The sequence below is a fragment of the Microchirus variegatus genome (genome assembly GCF_963457635.1).
Source record: "Microchirus variegatus genome assembly, chromosome: 14".
Taxonomy (NCBI): Eukaryota; Metazoa; Chordata; class Actinopteri; order Pleuronectiformes; family Soleidae; genus Microchirus; species Microchirus variegatus.
The window spans coordinates 20,845,321-20,859,281 of record NC_139815.1 but is presented as its reverse complement, the minus strand read 5'-3'; the positions used below and the strand labels follow the sequence as shown (position 1 = coordinate 20,859,281).

The following is a 13,961-nucleotide window of genomic DNA, read 5'->3' as shown; positions in this document are numbered from 1 at the left end:
TCTTTAAGGAAGCTCTGTTTCACGTTTCTATATTTTTGATTGTCAGTGTTTGATCGGTTCTTCGGTTTACTTCCTCCTCATCATTGTTATCCTCCTCCTCCCGCTTCTCTTCTTTTCCATCTTTCTCCTCCTTCTTCACCACCTCTTCCTTCTTGTCTTCAGCCTCTCTTTTCCTCCCCCCTCCTCCATCTTGCTCCATTTTCTTTCTTTCCCCCGTTCCTCCACCCCCCCCCCAGCTCCTCTACCCTGTTTCTTTCTCCCTCTCCTTCTCCTTGCCCCCGCGCTCCTCTCTCAGTCTATTGCTGGAGGTAAAATCAGCATCTTTAATTAAAAAATTAGCAGCAAACAAACAAAACAAAAACCTACGAACGATTAAAAACAACCTGAAGCGTCAGAATCTTTTCATCTGATTTAATGATCAAACATGAGTTAATGTGCATTACACAAACACACAGCACAGTGCGCGTCTGCTGGGAACTCATTAATAACCAATATTTTCACATCAAATACTGACTTTGATCCAGCAAACACTGATCCGTGACTTTGTTTAATTTCATCATCACTTTCCGACTCTTTCAAGACGGAAAAAAGGCAAACATGACGACAAACCCTGATCCGTCCTCGTGAGACAAGTGAGGTCTGCCTGCCTAAAGTTTCCTCACACAGTCCAAACGCCCCCCCCACCACCCGCCCCTATAAAATACTATCAAATTAATTGATTGATTGATTGATTGACAGCATCAGTTAGTGTGTCTCGTCATACTAAATTAATATAAGCGATACTGTGAGAAGTGGCATAAACCTGGTTTATGGTAACTTGGTTTCACGTCTAGACGTCGACCGTTGAACTTTTATTTTAGTGTTTAGTGTCGTCAGTAAAATCTGATCACCCCATCCTGACTGACTGTGGTGGCTTTAGTCGGTGTGTTACGATTAGCATCTGCCAATCACAAGCCGACATCTACGCGTAGCGTGAACTATAGTTTTACAGCAAGTCTCGTGGTCGCCATTATTGTGAGGTTTGGGTTGAAAAGACTGGCAAACTCTGCTCAATATTGTCTCAAAATATTGTATCTACGTCCTGGATGAAACACTGAATGAATGATAAACCCTGAGTGAAACTGAACTTTAAAAAAGCTGGTGTTTCATTTTGGTAAGACACGCTGGCACTTGATCAATTATCATGTCTGACTGTTTCAAACTCAATAATTAAAAACAAATATTACATTTTTTTGGAGCATCTGTGTGTGTGGCATGTAATGTCCTCTGAAGTAATAGAAACCAGACTCTATGTGTGTGTATGTGTGTGTACTTGAGGTCCAAAAAAACATAAAACACTATCTTCATGGGGACATTTGACCTTGTGGGGACATTTTGGCTGTGCCCCCACCACTCTTAAGGGCTTTTCATGGTTAAGAATTGGTTTTAGGGTTAGGGTTACAATTGGGTTTAGGTTAGGGTTATAAGGACTAAGGTTACGCACTTAGTTGTGATGGTTAAGGTTAGGATATAGGGAGTGCATTGTGAATGATGTGTCCTCACTGGGATGTAAAAACGAGTAAAACTCACTCAGTGGCCTGGTCATGATGCACACATACTGTTAAACCTACTCTTGTATGAGTAGCAAGCAGAAACAGCACGTGTGTCTTGGCTGCCCTCTGGTGGTCAATGATCTCAATAACAAACACACAAGAATGTGAAGGATTTTTTATTTTTTAATTTTATTTCACAAACACTGTTTAGTTTGAAAATGACAAATGGCTCAAATACTGTGAGAAGACGTGCAGTCAGCTGACGCGTCACACCCAACAGTCTTCTGGAAAACTGAGGTCTCAGTCGTCTCCTCCGCACAGACTGAGCAGAGCGACCTGGTAGTCTCCTTTAGTGTGCTCCTGAAACACACAGAGAGATGACAACAATGATCAGTGATAATCTTTAATGACAAATTAGCCGTGGGGGAAAATCCTTTGCATAAGTAAAAATACCAACATCATAATGTAAAAAATAGTTGTTTCCAAGTAAAAGTTCTGCTTTTAGATTCCCACTTAAGTAAACATGTCATCATCAAATTACAAGGATTTAATAATAATAAAAAAAATTATATATATATATATATATAACTTTACATATCAAAAATATACTTATATACTAATTTACTAAAATCTGCTTGTAATCTTATGTGTAATGTGTATTTACAACCAGTTTGTGTAAAGTGCCTTACAAATAAATGATGTACTGCTGACATCTGTTTCCTGCGTCGTTTCCTGTTTTATTTTGAATTTATATTCACTTCTCGTTGCAGATTCACACACTTCCTGTCACTTTTACGCCTCTGCCTTGATTGACATCACCTGTCTTCTTTCAGTCTCCTCTCACTTTTCAGTCTTTGCCTCTTTGTCTATGCACTGTGTATGGTCTGACTGACCACGTTTAACAAGGAATTGAGTGATGTTTTTTGAACTTCAACTTCCTGCTCCACTTGTTACAACGTGAGTAAATGTGGTTACTTTACAATCTTGCCAAAAATCCATGCCATATACAGGAACACAGCCAAAATGATCAAAAAACAAAGAATGAAAAGCGCATTAAACTGCACAACTGGCTCTAACGGTTGCTGAGGTTGAGATTTGTCATTATTCATTCTTCCTTCCCTTATTCAGTCATTAACTCTTCCAACATTTTTGACCAAATGCAAACATCTGAGTTTTAACTCATCGACCATATCCATGCACGTACATAGCTTTAAGACATTCTTTCATAGTTTTCAAATATCTCATCATATATAATGTCACTATTTATGATTTTGTTTTAGTTTTTTCATTAGGGCACAAACACAAAGCGGGACAGAAAGAGACGGTTACTCACAGCGATAGTCTGGTACAGTGATCGCCTGTGGAGCCTCTTGAATTCTGTCCTGATCTTCATCAGGTCGACTTCGCAGCGGGAAACCATGACCCTGGTCACCACCTTCTCCTTGGCCCCTTTAGCCTGAAGAGAAGCAGAGAAACTTCAGGGCTCAACCTGTGCACTGTGAGAAACATTTAATTGTATTATTTCTGAGACAAATCAAGGATGAAAGTGTAAGGTGTAGTACCTTCATGGCTTCACCCAGTCTGCTGGCAAAGTACAGCTGCTTGTTTTCAAAGCACTCCACTGTGAAGAGAGAACCATAGGATTAGCTCTCTTTATCATCAAGGGACAGCTCATAGTTTTTTTTTTTTACAAGTGGTTGTTGTATCATGTACTTAGACACAGTCGAGAGCATATCATAGTCTGCTTAATAGACCTGAGTGTCTTCTTAAGTGGCTAAAGTCTGGTTTGCTGGTGTCCCTGCTGCTATAGTCTTTATTTCACTGAACACTTGCCTGCTGCCTGTTGGCACATGGAGTGTGCAGAGTGCAGTCAGCTGTGTGTAAGAAGAACCTCAAACAACCTCATCTACCACTGTATGGTTTCATGTCATTGTTTTCGCTGTCAAAGGGTTGTATTTTCTAATTTAATCTATGGATCATTTTTTTTACACCGCACCGTCTGTTGCTCTGGTTCTTCCTGAAGACATAAAACGTGTTGATGTTTGTTCATCTCTAATCAAATCCAGCTGAAGAATTACAGTGCACAATAAGGTTGCTTTGTGTGATTAATTTACATTGCATGGTCATGGTCTTTAATCCATCTTTACTCCATTATCTGGCTACTTCAAAATAATGATCTGGGATTCTCCTGAAAACTCCACCTTTTATAGAACTGATGATTACGAAAGCTGACTAAGAAATCACAGAGGAAAAGCCACGTAGAAAGACTTCTGTCCTAAAAGGCTTCTCCTACCGATGAGGAGATTGTTGGACATACCCAGAGTGAGGAAGGACTTCTCCAGGTCTCCCTTCACCTCCTTCCTGATGCTCTCCTTCATATCGTAGGGGCTGTAGCTCTTATACCTCTCAAACACTGAAAACACACACACGGGACACGTGTTTCAATGTTCATTGGCAGTGCAGTGACTTTTGATTTGACTGTAATTAATCACAGATACACTTTCCTTTAAATCCTAACTGTAAACTAATGACGTCCAAAAAAAACTAAGTATTCTTAAAAATTGAATGACCCATTGGCTTTATATTAAAAATAAAATGACAAAAAAAAATAGACAAAGAAGAAAAAGGCATAGAATGTGAACTGGTAGGGAATAAAAGATGATTGTGATTGTGTACATGCAGAGAGTATTTCAGTGTTGTACAGTAGGTGTAGTTCACCTTTCTGCAGGTGGGGGACGCTCCTCTGAGACATGATTGAGATCCAGGTGGTCACGTCAGTGCCCTTCCTCTTCACTCCAGCTTCATACAGAGACTGAGAGGTTCACATGTGGGGTCAGAGCACGGTTAGAGATATTTAAGGGCACAGAGAGATGTGGACTGATTTAAATACTTAAAAATAATAGTTACAGAGTTACTCACTCTGGCATCGTCATCAATCTTCTCGTAGTCGACAACATTAGAGGGCTCATCTCTCTTTGTCTGTAGATCAAACCATTTTGGACAACTTTAAATTAATATTGTTTAACTGTAGAACACAAACAGTTGGTTATTTGGCGGTGACTGTGAATTCACAGAGTTTTCTTTGTCATACGAAACTGTAAAGTCTAACATTTTTCTTTGAAAAATCTAGGAAAATCTAGCTATTTTACATCCATCCATAATCCATTTGTACATGGATTATGCATGTTCACTCAATTAACTTTTTTATTCATATTAACAATCATTTAAAAGATGGACACAATACAATCCCCAGATGTGTCGTGGACCTACCTGAACCAGAGACAGCAACAGTTTAGCAAAGTTTCCTGATGTGTCTCCTGCGATGTCTTTCTCCAGCTCCTTCTTAAACACTGAGGACAGAAAATAAAAACAATAGCCAATAATAAATTTATAAATGTGGCCATCATTTGGTTACATTTGACTGTATATGAAGAAGAACAGTGACTGTATTTGAGGTCTCTCAAAGACTGGAGATAGAACTGGTCCACTTTAACCCTCCTTCAATGTTTCACGTCTCTTAAAATATATTTATATACTTCATATTTAACGAGTCATAAATTGTCTAAACACTAAAAACTTCTAGCTTTCCAACTTATCAATCAGTGAGATTTTGAGGTTTGCACATTTATGTCATGAGTTACTTCCTGATACCAAACAGATCAGAAAATTGAACATGTTTGAGAAGAACTACAAAAGACAGAAGCCATCTTTAGAAACACTGACTGTACCTGACATCTAATTTTTTACATCACATCTGCTTACATGGAGGGACAGGGTCTGTGACCTATACTGCAGCCAGCCACTAGGGGGCGAGCCAGATGTTTCGAGAGCTGTCATGTCCTGTATACACTCAGCTTTCAAGGACTTTGTTTGCGCAGAGATTAATTTAAATGTTTTTTTAAGTTATGCCAATACCAATCTTTTGATGTAAACATATAAATGCTATATTATTGTTATAATAAATAAACGCTAATTAATAAACAATTAATCGACTTTAATTCACTAAATTTGGCAAACAGATATTTTAACTTATATGGAGGCAAAAATTCTGACTGAGAAACACAGTTCTTCATCATTCCCGTCTTTGAGGGAAACATCTTACGCTCTCTGTAGACCTTCTTGATTTCCACCATTTCTTCGTTGTTCCTGGAGCAGACCATCTCGATGAGGCTCTCCTCATCTGTTCCCAGCCCCTGCACATAAATCACCCCATGAACCCTCACATGAGAATCCTCAATTTATCTTGGAAAAACTAAGTGTCTCATTTCATCCCAAAGAAAAAGGCTTTGCTAACACTACTTTGTTTAATATATTTATGTGACTATATAGCGCCACCTACAGTAAATAAAATAAACCTTTAACCCACATCATCACTTTGACTCTGACCTTCATGGAGGATTTGAGCTCAGAGGCATCGTACTGAGCCGTGCTCTTCATCAGCCCTAGTATCAGGGCCTCAAGAGAGCCGGAGAGCGCCCCCTTCATGGCCGTGGCCATATCCTGGAAAATAGACATAGATTCAAATAAAATATTAATCGAAATATCTCTATATTTGAATAATCTCGGCAAACACTACCCACCTTCTTGGCGATTCGTTCATATTCGAAGGCGATGTGTCTGCGCTGCTCGTAGCTTCTTCGGGTCAGGATGTCGATGATGGTCTGTTCGTCTACACCTGTGAGGAACAGATTTAATTTCACTGAATGTTTCAGTACCAGACGTCAAAATATGTGCATTCATAGGAGGCAAATCGAGTAAACGTTATTCAGCTATTGCTTTGGTATTGTTTTCGTCTACAATCCTTTTGCCTTGGGCCCCAAACGTTTTTGATACGCCCCTGGAAGCTGTGTTACTGTGCAAGTTGAGCCTCATGTTTGTCTTTACAATGAAAAACATTTCATTTCTCCTGTCTGCACCTCTGTCTTTATTGTGATGGACTCACAGTTACTTGCTGCAGCGTCACGTTGGCGTGTAGTTTGACTCACTTACCTTTAGTTTTGACGGCCGTCTCAATCCTGGCAGCGTCCCTGGCTGGGTCGAAGTCGTGCACTGGCACCACAGTGGGGTATTTGGGATCTTCGCCCTGCAGAGGACAGAGACACATGACCACACAGTCTCCCGCTGTCACAGTGTCGCTCCCCCTCGATAAAACATTTAGTTCCTTGTTTAGGCAAGCCTTTAATTTGACCCCAATGGCCCTTTTATACCACTGCACTCTAAAACCCTTTATTTCCAGAGCTGCAAAACCACAGGTCACAGACATGTGAAACGAAGCCTCCAGACTTTTTCCGAATTCAACCACGAATGACAATGAAAGTTGATGAGCAATCAATCTCGGTTGTTTGTTCGTATGGTATTATATATACAGAAACCTAGAGAGGAAGGCAGTGATGTGGAAACACATTTCTGCACAACTGGACGTGCCAGTTGTGTTTAAACAGTTAGTGGCGTCTTGTTCTGTTTCACTTATCCTGTGCCAGTTGAACATGCACAGTAGGGGCAGTGAGAGTACAGGAGGTGCAAAATAATGTGTGAGTGTGACCGATGAGTTCTGTCAGGTGTGGATTAACTCACCCCTCCGTATGACAGCGTCAGTTGGCCCAGAAACTCAGAAACCAGCGCCATGATGTGTTACCCTGCGGAGACCAGACAGAAGGTCAGAACATCACTGTGACGTGACCATGGGAGGCAAGACCTCACACTATCTGAAATGTGTCTGAAATCATGTGTCACTTTTAATCTTAAAGGTGCCATGTGTAAGAATGTGGCCAAAAAAGGTTACTACATTCAAATTCAAAATACCGAGGTCTTTAAGGTATTATTTTGGCTGTACTGTTGTTGTTGTTGAGTTCAGTTTGTTATATGAATGTTATTCCTGAGTCTCTATGACATATTAGGAGGATTTTATGGCCAGTTGCTTTACATTTATTACATAATGCACCTTTAATCTTCAGTGAAGCTGACGCTAGTAGTGTTACTTTCTACTGATTGGGGGTCTTTTGGCATGAAGTGGCAGCAGAACAGAACCTTTATCCGACTGTAGAAGAAGTAGCCGCACATACCAGAGAATCAAGGTGTGTTCCAAACCTCACTTCACTGACCCCAGTTGAAAAACAAACACCCTCCTCAGATTTGTCCTGTAACAATAGTTTTACCGTCTCTCAGGCTGTAAAGATAGGTGTGTTTGACTAATCAGCTCGGACATACCACAGGGTGTGTGTGCTGATAAGGAACATGGATCAAAAAGCACACACATCTGAAGAAATGTGGACCCTGTTATGAAGCACACACACAGTACTATACACACACAGAGTTTCAAGTGTTGTTCACTAATGACTAAACTATGAACCGTGAAGTTATCATGACTTAATTCCAACAGGAAGGTGAGTGAGGGCCAGTGGTTCGTCGCTTAGCAACAGTTGGCGCAAACAGCCCCGAAGCTTGGTCTTCATCATAGTTCTCTGTCCAGCTGGCAGAGGGGATTTAAAGGGGAATGGCACCATTTCACATGTGGTGCATTCAAGTGCAGCTGTGGAAGTTTTCACATAAAGTACAGCTTTCAAAGATGTCGTAGCGGAGTAAAATGCTCCACTGATCAGATCGTTGATTCTAAGCAGCAGCTGGAGCTACTTTTAATACTTAGACATCAAGCTGTTATCTTTTGGCTAACTTTGGATAAATTCCTCTACGTCTACCTCACAAGCAGACATGGCCATGTTCTGAGAAAGTTTTGCAGGATACTGGAAAACTTTATCACAGTCCTGAGCCAACAGTTAGTGTTTCACTGACTTGGAATCAGCTTGAAAGCAGATCATCACAATGTTACAATGTGATATTAAAAACGTGGCAGGATCAAAGGTGGAGGTGCAAGTTCAGACTCAGTGGAGTGAAACTGAAGTGATTTATTTCACTGCAGAGTCACTACTGAAATCCCGAAAGCCTTTCTCACAGCTGCTTCTGGAAATTCTTTGCTCATGAGTGTTTATTTCCTCGAGCAGCTACGAAAAACTTTCCAGCAGGCTTCAAAATAAAAGCCCCCTGTTCCCCCCTGTACGTGAATGAAAGGATGTGATTTGTCGACATAACTTTGTCCAGATGAAAACTTCCCTCTGCTCGTGTGTGTGTGTGTGTGTGTGCGGAGACTCATCACCACCTCTCTGTGATCCTCCCACAGTAAATGACACCAACATGATATTGTGGTAATTACAGGCAGGCGGCGAGCAGAGTGGGTCTGTGGGGAAGACTTTACCCGGCCGCACCCAGTGGCCATGCAGCTTGTTATCACTTCTGAAACCTGCAGCATGAGTCTCCTGGGTGAGATTCTACTTCTTAATATATTCTTCACAGACCCAGTGACACTAAAATGACTTGTTCGACAGATGTTTGCCGCAATTAAAGTGCCAGGGAAAAAGACTCTTAAATACTAAATGTCGTGTTAAAGTTGACAGAGTGAAGCATTCGTTCCTCCGTTCCTCTCACACGGTCGCACTGAGCCTGGGCAGTTTTCTTACCTTCAGAGAAGCAGCAGCAGCAGCAGCAGCAGCAGAGAGGCAGCGAGTAACAGCAGCAGCAGCTACGTTATGAACCCGGACGGAGCAGGGTGTGGTATTTAAATACCATCTGACTCACACACACACACATACACACACGCACACACACACACTCACACACACACACACACTGCATGGGTGACTAAGTGGACAAGACATGGATATAAATTTCTCACTGACGTTTGGACTTCCTCACCTGCAGTCAGGCTCACTCCAACATCAGTTTTCATCAGCATTATTAATAAACTCCCGGTAACCATAGCAACCAGATGTGTCACACTGTGTTTGAGTGAGTAGTGGGTCATCATCACCTGGGAGTCCACTGTCCCCTGGACAAGATGCTCATTTTAACATAAAATAACGCTGCTGCTTTCACGTCACAGTCAATGATGTTTTAGTCTATTTACTCTGTTTATAATGCAGTCATAAAGCAGGGATTTTCTTGTGATGGAAGTGATTCACCTGCACACTCACCTGAGGGCTGTTGTTGCGAGGGTAGGTGGGGTTTACCTGCCATAATGTTCCTGTAACATAACGACCTTTGTCAGCTCAATAAACACGCCCCCCCCCACCTCCACCCACTTTATTGTTATCTGTTGAGATAACAATTAGTAAAAAAAAGAAACTCCCGATGCAGCCGCACAAGTTCATCTTTGACCTCCTCTGAGGTCGCCAAGGTCGGACGGTGAATATCATCTGGACTGAATCAGTCCACTGAAGGACATGTTTATTGAGTCAGGGAGGGGAATAAACAGGAAGTCGAGGCTCGACTGAGGCAACATCTCAGGATCACAGAGAACATCTCAGAGCTTTAAAAGTGTATTACATTATAAATATGAGCGCAAATGTCCTTTACATTAAGGGTATTGTCACATGACTAGACGCCACGCTGACTACATTTGACGCGACTCTCTCTGTGTTTCTCAGTTTAGAAGTGGGTTAGTGATTTGTTAAATGTGCTGCAGCTTTAACCCAATCACACTGAGTTGTAACTGCTAATTTTTGTGTTGTGTTACTCGCACAAGGTGGACCACATGGTTGGTGTAACGGTCAGCACTCTTGCTGTTGCAGCAAGAAAGACCAAGGTTCACGACTTGATCGGAACAAGGAGCTTTCTGCATGTTCTCCCTCTGTGTGTGTGTGGGTTTGGGAATTTACTATCATTCAATGTCAATGGCACTTATACATATTAATGTACTATATATATTTATATGCGTGTGTATATATATATACAAATATATATATTTATATGTGTGTATATATATATATACATATATATATATATGTATATATATGTATACTTATATGATATATACGTATATGCTTACATACATGCAGCCATACATATACATTATATATACATATATTATGTATATGTATATAATGTATATGTGTGTGCATGTATGTATATGTATTTCCTCCTTTATGTAACTTGTGTATTTTTGTGAGCTGATGTTTTTGTTTCCCTGAATGTGTTTTCATTTTTATCCCTTAAAACATCAACCTGCCAAGTGAAATTAGCCTCAGGTGACAACATGGCATATTTACATGTTAATGTTTATTATTAAATAAAAGAAATAAAGACAAAGAAAGACTATAAATATACATATATATATATTTGTATATATATATATATATATATATATATATATATATATATAAATAATTGGTGATCTGCAGACTGCAGTGCATAACCTTTGGTGATTATTTTGCCTCTGTTTAGTCTGCGTCTACAGAAATGATGTCACGTTATTTGTGTGCTGCATTCTTTACCTGAAAACTCTGTCAAGCAATACTATCAGACCTGACTTGGAATTCACCTCTGAAACCTTTCCTGGACACTTCTTTGCGTTTCCAGTTGTACCCCAGCCTGTGTGCAGCTGTCTCGCTTTTCATTTTCATGCACGGTGACGCTGTTGTCGCCATCTGTTTTGACTTACAGTAAATAACTTCCTGTGTGCAGCCTGAGGATGTCGCTGGGCGACAAGAAATCTAACCACCGCTATACTGAGAAACACAGAGAGAGTTGTGTGGAGCCGCAGGCTTCATCGGCATTGTGTGAACTCATTTAACAGTTTCGCACTTTGTGTGTGAGATGTTTGCGTGCGCTTCGTCTTTGTGTCTGTGTTTTAAATGCGCTTTATGAATAAATTGGACTGGATTGGACAATGGTTTGAATGCAACAGACAACACTACAGTGTAGAGCATGTAGTAGAATGCTGTTTTGATTCTTGCTCACAAATAATAAACAACCTCATTGTTACTGTGTTGTAGCGTCAGACAACTTAGGACACTTAGGATATGATTGTCAACAAACTGTTCAAGACACACCCACAGCTGTACAAAGCTCTTCTCAAAGATACTGACGAGGGCAAATTGTTCTCAGTTCTTCACATTCTGCTGATTTTATTTGAATCCAGAGCTTTCCTTCAGGCTCAGCTCTGTCTTCATCCTGCTGAGGACGAGGTTGTGAGGTGAATCCAGAGGCTCGGTCAGCATTTAGAGTGAACTCCAGGTTGTTTGTCTCTGACCAGCTCCACTGTGAATTCCTCCTTCTGTTACACACGGCTGTGCGACCAGAGGAGGAAACTGCTGTGTTCACAGTGAGCGGAAAACATCGCCGTTTCCTTCAGTGTTTGACCTCCGTTGGCAGCAGATCATCACAATGGACCCTGCTCACTTTAGTTTCCAGAACATACCATGGAGTCTGTCATGAGACATTATAAATACAGTTTTTTTTCCCCTTGGTTGAAATTGGAATCAGCTTGTAAACACAGTAAACGTGACTCTATTTAGGTACCATTTATGCAAATTTACTTACTGTAAGTATTGGGGTAATTTTTATCTAAAATGTACTTTTGAGTTGCCTATTTATTTATTAAGTAGCAACATTAAGAGACTAAAATGTCAGGTCTATGCAAATAAAAGTAGCTTTTATTCACAAAAAACTAAATGTTACTATATTTCAGTGTTCATTAAAGCTCCAGCATGTAACTTCTTTGACCAAATCTCTGCCTCCCCTCTCTTCTCGTCTTACTTACGAGACAGCTCGTAAGTAAGTAAGTGTCTTTTAGCATTATGTTACGCATCCCACCTTCATCCAGGAACCTTGGAGCTGCGCGGTGCAGTGAACAGCAGCAGCTGTGTTGTGTTCGGCACATGCTCGCAGTGGTTTAGGCAGAACTTGATTTGTTTTGCATGTGTTAGCGGAGTGAGCATTTTCAGTTTCAGATGATCACATTGAGAAGCCAAATTCCTGATGGTGATCCATGACTGTCAAGTCCCGCTGAATGTCCGTGTTCCTTTATTTTGACGGTGGAATGTACTTTTTTTTTTTTTTTTTATCTGAAAAGCTTTCAAGCATTGGAGGACTCCAACTTTATTCACACTTTGTGCTTCTTCCTCTTCGCCTGCTCAGTCGTTACATAAATTGTATTTGTGTGCAGCACAGTAACGTAATCACGGACACAAAAGCAAAACACTATTTTCCTTGGAAAATGACTCACACAGAGACATACATGAGATGTGTGAGGAGCTGATAATTAATTTGACATGACATTAATTTAAATGAAGCAAACATCTGTTTATAATCGAAAAATAATGCACTACAGCTTTAGAGTACAATCTAACCCCATAAAGCACTGTGTGTGTGCACATTTCTCCCAAGGCTGCTCAGTTTCCCCACAGTTCTGCAATGTTAACAATTATAATGTTGATGCCAAATCATCTGGATCACCCCCCCCTAGTGGCTGGCTACAATATAGGCCATAAACTGTGCCCCCTTCATGTTAGCAAAACGAAGGTAAGTAGACATCAAATAAATGTCTCCATAGTTTCTAGATCCTTGTTGATGAGATATTTTACTTCGTGAAACTTTATTGACTCAGAGCAGAGCAACGTTATCATTCAGTCTCAAAGGTCAGGTTCATGTATGAAGCAAACGCAATCACTGTGGATATGGTTTCCACAGAAACACCCAGTGTGTGTGTGTGTGTGTGTGTGTGTGTCTCCACTGTCCACACTGAAAAGGTGCAGACAATGTTCAGCTATGAACTCGTTACCTTTATTTTCCCTTTTTTGAGGAGGTAAAATCCACAATTAATAATAATTGTCATTTCATTTTTCCTTCTGTATTTCAGCTTGCATTTATAAGAACCTGGGCGCTTGTGTGTTTTATCATCTTTGTCCAGCAGGGGGCAGAGTGACACCATGTCCATTGATGCCAATTAATTCATTTAAAAAAAAAAAAAAAACTTCCATACTATCATATTTAATCAAGTTAGTCCCAACTTGTTGAGAAAAGGAAAGGTGGATACAAGAGGAGGTCTAGAGGAAGAATTAAGTAAGTAAGGATTAGTGAGGGAAAGTGGGTGTAAAGAGGAGAGTGGGAGTGATTTGAGGTCTGTTAGGATGTGGAAAATGTGGCAAGATAATAAAGGAAGACATAAAGATGCACAGAAAGAAGTGGAAGTAAAGGAAAAGGAAAACAGAGGCCTGGATAAGGAGAGAGGGGACTGGTGGAAGATCTTCTTGGTCTGAGTGTTCTCTGTGATCTAGTTCCAATCCTCTGTATTTGCTGACGCTGGACTTAACCTCATTATGAGCTGATCCTTCTCAGGGCCACATTAACAGCTTTCACCTGTAGCCCTGTCAATATGGTCACAGCTGAGCGGGCAACACAAACAACACAAACTCACTCACCAGCTACTTAAGTAGATATATGTGTTAAACTACTTGTGCTGTAGACGTGGTCAAGATGACCTGATGAAGTTCAAACCAAACATCACAACAGGGAAGGATGGTCATTGCATTGTCAGACAGGCTGCTCTGGGTATTTGGCTTACTGGGATTTTCAAACACAGCTATCTCTAGATTTCAG

The 13,961-nt window shown here is 40.6% G+C and overlaps 1 protein-coding gene across 1 annotated transcript; it reads right to left on the bottom strand.

The window, feature by feature from the left end:
• Positions 1-1,741: 1,741 nt before the first annotated feature.
• LOC310936928 (annexin A2-like) lies at positions 1,742-9,118 on the bottom strand. Its single transcript, XM_083901091.1, has 13 exons — positions 9,044-9,118; positions 7,107-7,168; positions 6,522-6,615; positions 6,113-6,207; positions 5,919-6,032; positions 5,635-5,725; positions 4,803-4,882; positions 4,452-4,511; positions 4,251-4,344; positions 3,850-3,945; positions 3,095-3,153; positions 2,866-2,988; positions 1,742-1,892 (listed from the first exon to the last, which is right to left on the bottom strand). Exons 2-13 carry the CDS (start codon positions 7,155-7,157, stop codon positions 1,833-1,835), a joined length of 1,017 nt encoding a protein of 338 aa, XP_083757217.1. The 5' UTR covers positions 7,158-7,168; positions 9,044-9,118; the 3' UTR covers positions 1,742-1,832.
• Positions 9,119-13,961: the final 4,843 nt, after the last annotated feature.

Excerpts from the sequence above, each read along its gene's own strand:
- LOC310936928 (XM_083901091.1), bottom strand. The coding sequence starts at position 7,157 with ATGGCGCTGGTTTCTGAGTTTCTGGGCCAACTGACGCTGTCATACGGA. Across the intron at positions 4,883-5,634 it reads CAAGAAGGTCTACAGAGAGC|TGTTTAAGAAGGAGCTGGAG; the intron begins GTAAGATGTTTC and ends TTCTGTCCTCAG. Across the intron at positions 1,893-2,865 it reads CACTGTACCAGACTATCGCT|GAGCACACTAAAGGAGACTA; the intron begins GTGAGTAACCGT and ends TGTGTGTTTCAG.